This window comes from Thermobia domestica, chromosome 3 (genome assembly GCF_964235325.1).
Source record: "Thermobia domestica chromosome 3, izTheDome1.hap1.1, whole genome shotgun sequence".
NCBI lineage: Eukaryota > Metazoa > Arthropoda > Insecta > Zygentoma > Lepismatidae > Thermobia > Thermobia domestica.
The window spans coordinates 337,531,381-337,538,648 of record NC_137456.1 but is presented as its reverse complement, the minus strand read 5'-3'; the positions used below and the strand labels follow the sequence as shown (position 1 = coordinate 337,538,648).

At 33.6% G+C, this 7,268-nt stretch overlaps 1 protein-coding gene across 1 annotated transcript; it reads left to right on the top strand.

Annotated features, from left to right (window-relative positions):
• The first annotated feature begins 435 nt into the window (after positions 1-435).
• LOC145682340 (uncharacterized) lies at positions 436-2,643 on the top strand. The gene is made up of 2 exons (XM_081753913.1): positions 436-1,015; positions 1,772-2,643. The coding sequence occupies exons 1-2, from the start codon at positions 436-438 to the stop codon at positions 2,641-2,643; spliced, it is 1,452 nt and encodes a 483-aa protein (XP_081610039.1).
• The last annotated feature ends 4,625 nt before the right edge of the window (positions 2,644-7,268 follow it).

Below are 7,268 nucleotides of genomic sequence, written 5' to 3'. Positions count from 1 at the left end.
CGTCATTTATGTTACATGCAATCACGAAAATATTCAAACGTAGGAAAATGGATGATGATATTATATGACATTGAGTGTAGGCAAGATGAAATATTCCGTGAACATGTGCCTAATTTGGTAATCACACAGCAAGTATGTTATCATTGTCTTGAGAATAGCGAGGGTAATTCATGTACTATTTGCAACAGAAAGGAAAACATTTTTTATGGTGAAGAGTGTGTTACTGATTTTCTGGAGTATTTATGCAGTAAACCATCCAATATTAATAAAGTTATATGCATTGCACATAATGCAAAAGGATATGATGCACATTTTATCCTGCGTGCAATGATATCAGCGAAACGATGGACTCCAAGCGTCATAATGAAGGGGTGTAAAATAATGAGTATTGATTGTAAATATTTGAAATTTATTGATAGTATTAATTTCTTTCCGATGGCTCTATCAAAATTATCTGATGCATTTGACATAGAAGAAACAAAAGGTTATTTCCCACACTATTTTAATACGAAAGATAATCAAAGTTATGAAGGGCCTATGCCCGACCCTAAATTCTATGGTTTTCAGTATATGAAGGAAAAAGAACAAAAACAGTTTATGGAATGGTATGAAAAATCCTCAAATCAGACATTTAATTTTAAAGAAGAATTAATTCGTTATTGTCGCATGGATGTTAACCTTCTACGGAAGGCATGTATTAAATTCGTAGTAGAATTCCAGCAAATAACTGATGTTAATCCACTAGTCGAAGCAATTAGTATAGCCTCGGCTTGTAATCTGGTATTTCGACGCAAGTTTCTCAAAGAACAGACTATAGGTATTATTCCTCATAATGGTTATCGTTGGTCAGATCAACAGTCCATCGAAGCGATTCAATGGTTGGTTTACGAACAAGAAAGACTAGGTATTACAATCAAGCACGCAGCAAATGGAAAGGAAATGGTTCTAAATGGTGTTTTAAAAGTAGATGGTTATGCACGTATAGATGAACAGATCCATGTATGGGGATATGAAGGTTGTTTCTATCACGGATGTGTTAAATGTTTTAAAGTAGGGCGTGATAAACCTATATATAATGATCCGCATACCACTCTTGAAATACGCTATGAAAACACCATTAGAAAAATTAATCATTTAAAAAACTTGGGCTACGTAGTTCATGAAATGTGGGGGTGTGAATGGAAGAATGAACTACGTAAAAATCCGCAAATTGCAGAATTGGTGGCACATCACCCCCTATGTAGAAAAGATCCTATCAAACCTAGAGATGCTCTATATGGGGGGCGATGTTCCGCTGTTAAATATTACTATAAGACTGCCCCCGGGGAGGAGGTGCACTACGTGGACGTCATTTCGTTATACCCCTACTGTTGCAAGGTGAAAAAATATCCCATAGGGCACCCAAAAATCTATGTGGGTGCCGATTGTCCTGCAATAGATAAATTTGAGGGTATCGTAAAATGTACAGTACTTCCTCCCCGGGATTTGTATCACCCCGTCCTTCCGTATCGCAGCAATCATAAACTTCTGTTCCCTCTGTGTCGTAGATGCGCGGACACTCTAAATACAGAGGACTGTGAGCATAGTGATGCGGAGAGGGCCCTCACTGGGACGTGGGTGGTGGACGAAGTACGTAAAGCCCAAGAGAAAGGTTATAAAATATTAGAAATGCATGAGGTATGGGAATATAAAGTAGTGCAATATGATCCTGTTAAAAAAGAAGGTGGCTTATTTACAAATTATATAAATTTGTTCATGAAATTGAAAACAGAAGCTCATGGTTGGCCTAAATGGTGTAAAAGTGAAGAACAGAAAAATAAATATATTAAGGATTATTATGAAAGAGAGGGAGTACAACTAGACAAAGGGAAAATTGGTAATAAAAACAAAGCACGAAAAAGTATTTGCAAATTAGCACTGAATTGTTTATGGGGCAAATTTGCTCAGAATGATAATATGACGCACACACAAATTATTCGAGAACCTGCCATATTTTATGATAAATTAACCGACAGTAATACTGAGGTAACACAGGTAATTCCAATTGATGAAGATGCATTATTATTAAATTACAAGATTTTGGATGATGCAATTATTCCGTTAAAAAATACTAATGTAATATTGGCTGCGTATACTACTATGCATGGTCGCTTAGAATTATACAGTTATTTAGAGAAGCTAGATAAAGATGTGTTATATATGGATACGGATAGTCTCATTTATATAGTAAGAGCTGGAGGCATAAAATTACCTCTTGGGGATTATTTCGGCGAGTTAAAAAATGAAATAGATAATGTAGGTCCCAATGCATATATTAATGAATTTTGTAGCGGCGGGACCAAAAATTATGCGTACGAGGTATTCAGCGGAGATACAACAAAGACCTGTTGTAAGGTGAGGGGAATTACTCTAAATAGTGAAACAATGAAATTTGTGAATTTCGAACAAATTAGAAATATGGTTCTGAATGATGCCCCTCCTGTAAGTGTGTCAAACCCTTGCAAAATTGCTCGCACAAAAGACATCAAAATTATCAGCAAAGAGGAAACGAAAACCTATCAATTGGTACACACAAAACGCAAAAGAGTTGAAGGAAGTTATGATACAGTGCCTTATGCCTTTAAGAGAAATAGACTATTGTAAAAAAGAATAAGTTGTGTAAATAGATAATTATGGATAAAAAACAACTTTTAAGTTCTTTTTACTTCATTGATAATTCCACTGATCTTTGTGTATATTTGAAATATAGTAGTGATTATAAATTTTATGTGTTTGTAAAATTACGCATTGTTAATGAATGTATTGTGTTATCAATTAATGAATGGTCCAGGTTTTTATCATATTCCATGTATATAAATGATTATTTTAGAGAAGGTGAGAATGCAACTGAATACGCACTAAGTGAGAAAACGAAAGTAATACTTGACGCTAATAATGACGATGATAATTTAATGTATATTTGTGCAAATGATGATAATAGTAGAGTTGAAATAGATTTTTCTACATGGAAAAAAATATGTTACTATTTCCCATGTATTGATGAAGCAATTTCTTCATGTTCTACACTTGCTCCTCTAGTAAGTAAATATCTATATGAATGTGTTGTGAAGGGTAAATTTTCTAAAGTTACTTTTGTTGAAGATACTGTCACAGCAAATCGTATTCAACTAGAATTAGTTTCTATGTTATTGGGTGATTGATAAATATTTTATTATTTTTTTTTTTTGAAGAAATATAAAAGAGAGAGAAAATGGAGTTTCGACATAAAAGAAATCGAATAGGGTAAATACAGTATTAGTAGAAACGTTAGTTTTTAATTAAGTAGAGAGTAAAAAAAATGGATAATCAATTTTTAAATCAATATTATTATTATTTCAATGAACTCGAGGTATGTGTTGGTCTAGCATACGATGGTGAAGGAGAATTTTCTGTTATTATCATTTTACATAATTACTATGATCGTATTCGTCTTTCACCTGATGAGTGGTATACTTTTCTATCATATTATTCATATATTGAAAACTACTTTAACGCTGTTACAGATTCTTCATTGCCTACACAATTTTTCATTAGTGAAAATTATAAAATATCATTGTCAGATACTCTTAACGGTATTCGTCAGTGTTTTATTCAATCGTCAGATGACGATAGTAATGGTCAGGTAAATTTCAGTGTTTGTACATGGCGAAAACTCCAGCTTCATTTGCCGTGCATTCAGCGGACCATAATTACTTGTTCTCAATTATGTAAAGTTGTAAACATGCCTGAAAAGTAATAATAATAATAATATGTTATTATATTCATAATTATTTTCTGGTGTAACAGAATATGGAGTTTCAACACCCATTTACTTGTATTATAGCTGGCCCCACTGGGTGTGGTAAATCATATTTTGTAAAAGAGTTTTTAAAACATTATGCCGAAAAATGGAAAAATATAGTATGGTGTTATGGTGAGTGGCAACCTCTGTATGAAACTCTATCCTCAGGTTGTACATTTAAAGAAGGGCTCCCCAAAATAGATGATTTTCCAGCACAAGCTGGCCCCCATCTGGTAATTATTGACGATTTAATGCGAGAATGTGATACACGAATTGTTGACTTTTTTACTAAAGGTAGCCACCACCGAGATTTAAGTGTTATTTTTATAACACAAAATATGTTTCATCAAGCTAAAGGTATGCGAGACATATCATTAAATTGCCATTATATAATATGTTTTAAAAACCCCAGAGACCAGGCTCAAATTAATGATCTAGCACGCCAATTATATCCTGGTAACACAAAATTTGTACAGGAAGCCTATCAGGACGCAACACAAGATCCTCATAGTTATTTGGTTTTTGATTTAAAACAGAGCACTCCCGACGAACATCGTGTTCGAACAAAAATTTTCCCCTCAGATTCTTACAATTATGTTTATGTACCGGTAAAAAAATAATCTCAATAACTGATATATTTTAATACTCAATTTTAATATAATAGCTACAAAAAGAAAAAAAATGATTAGCAAAGAGAGTGCACATTTACTAAAACTTTTAGCAAAGGCAAAACCCAAAGTACGCCAAGCAATTTTACAAAATGCTGATCCCGAATTAATTCGTTCTATTTGTGAATGTTCCTATAACGTATTACAAGGAAATGTTCCGTTAAATAAAAAAGAGAAAAATAGATTAAAAAGATATAGAAAGGAATTGAGGTATTTAGCGAAAAAAGGTCCATCATTAAAACAAAAGAAAAAACGAATAATTGTACAAAAAGGTGGGTTTCTTACTGCTTTGCTTGCACCTATTATTGGAGGTATACTATCTACTTTAATTAAATAATTATGCAGCATGCACAAAAGCTTGTTTTAATTGCACCGGAAAAATTGCACCAATATCAAACTATATCTAATTTAGATGATGAGATGAAAAATATTTTAAATAATAAAAATATGAGTGTTGAAGAAAAATGGATACGCTATAAAGAGGTGTTACAAAAATATTTACACATTGTGCAAAAACCTACTGCAACAACATCAACTAGTGTTGGTACTAAGAAGGAGGAGGAGGAGGAGGATGAGGACGATGAAATGCTATCTACTCTTCCCGAAAATTGTCTGCGTAAAGCAAGACCTTTATTACGTAGATTAAAACAAAATTCCAACATTCATTGGGATGACAGTGGTAATGTTAATATTTATAATAAATTAATTCCTGGAGCTAATATAGTAGATCTAATAGCAGATTTTGTCAGGTATCGCAAGAAAAATATTCCCCCTACAGGTTGGGAACCCTTTGCTGTACTGTTAGCAAAATCCAATATACCTTTAGAGTATATAGGCAACCCACAGCGTATAGAATATATTCGTAAGCTGACATCATCTGCTGTTGCTGCTGATCCAAAACAGGAGGAAGAAGAGGAGGAGGAGCCACCACGTAAACGTAAAGTTGTCAACAGATGGTGTGATTATAAAATATGAAGAAGCTGGCCGCTATTGATTATAACCCTTCACACCCTGCCTCGTTTTCAACTGCTACTGCATTATGGAGAGCTGTGAAGAAATCTATTCCTTTACACAAAGTGCAACAGTGGGTAAAAGAACAGCCGACTTATACACTGCATAAACCAGTACGCAAAAAGTTTCCACGTAATCCCTATTTAGTGTTCAATATCGACGATCAGTGGCAAGCTGATTTAAACGATATGCACAGTCTGCAGAAGTATAATGATGGTAATAGGTATATTTTAACAGTGATTGATTTGTTTAGTCGTTATGCCTGGGCTGTGCCTGTACGTACAAAAACTGGTGAAAACATTATAAAAGCATTTAAGCAAATATTTGCATCTACACGTCGTAGACCCTTACGTCTACAAACAGATAAAGGTACAGAGTTTGTTAATAGACCATTTCAGTTATACTTAAAAAAGCAAAATATTAAATTCTTCACAACACAAAACGCCGATATTAAAGCAAGTGTGGTGGAACGTTTTAATCGAACTCTTAAAGAACGAATGTGGAAATATTTTACAGCCAAGAAGACTTACCGATACATAGATGTGCTATCGAAACTTGTTCAGGCATATAATTCTAGACCACATAGAGCTCATCAATTACCACCCGCCAGTGTGAACCAGGACACTTTTCAACAAGTTTGGAATAAATTAATAAAACCAATGCCACATACTAACATTGCAAAATATAAAAAAGGTGATACTGTGCGCATTACTAAAGCAAAACGGCATTTTGAAAAAGGGTACAAAGAAAAGTGGACTGTAGAAATATTTAAAATAAAACAGGTGATACATAAGGAAAAGAAAGTGGTTTATGTGTTGGAGGACTTAAATGGTGAAGTAATTGATGGTACATTTTACGAGGAGGAATTACAAGGAGTGCCTCTGCCTAAAGTTTATGAAATAGATGAAATTTTAGAAGTTAAAGGTAAACGTGTACTTGTTCGTTGGCGGGGATATCCCCCTTCATTTAATTCATGGATTCCTGTGTCGCATTTGAAAAACATTTAGCCATAATACAATATTATAAACAACTGTTATATTTGTGTATATAGGAAAATGAATGATCCATACTTTAAATACTATACTCACCAAGCAGGAAGTGGTTATAGCGTGTATAGGGGTGCACCATATCAAGAAGGTTATGGTATTGGCAGTTTTTTAGGTGGTTTATTTCGAAGTGTATTTCCGTTAATTAAACAAGGAGCAAAAACTGTTGGTAAAGAATTGTTACGTACAGGAATTAATGTAGCTGGAGATGTATTAGGTGATAATAGACCTATTGACGAAGCTTTAACATCACGTTGGCAAGAAGCTAAAAACTAAAGCTCAAAATAAAATAAATCAAGTGTTGGTAGGATCTGGAAGAAGAAAACGGAGAAAAGTTCATTTTGCAAAGACGACTGGTGGTACAAAGAAAAGGAAGAGTGATATTTTTGATTAATATGGAACAGACTAGCTTTTATCTTACACTACCGAGTAACAGTTCTATGGAGTATTTTCCACAAAATACTTTGTCATGTTATACCACCAAATTATATCAGCCACTGGTGCTAGAGAAAGGTGAGTGGGAGACGGCAGTTGTTGAAGTACATTATACAAATTCATTTCAGAATGTTTCCAAATATACTAATAATATTTATTACCGTCTCATGAATACAGAAAGCTGGAACATAACTAAAATCTTACCAGGACACTATTATAATGTTGATGATATTCTATCTCAAATTAATCATAAAAGTGATATATTAAATTTACAATTAAAAGTTAAAG

What these genes read in the sequence shown, in the direction of transcription:
- LOC145682340 (XM_081753913.1), top strand. Translation starts at nt 436, where the DNA reads ATGGCTCTATCAAAATTATCTGATGCATTTGACATAGAAGAAACAAAA. An exon ending in CCATGTATGGGGATATGAAG is followed by an intron (nt 1,016 to 1,771) that starts GTTGTTTCTATC and finishes AATTGAAAACAG; the next exon opens with AAGCTCATGGTTGGCCTAAA.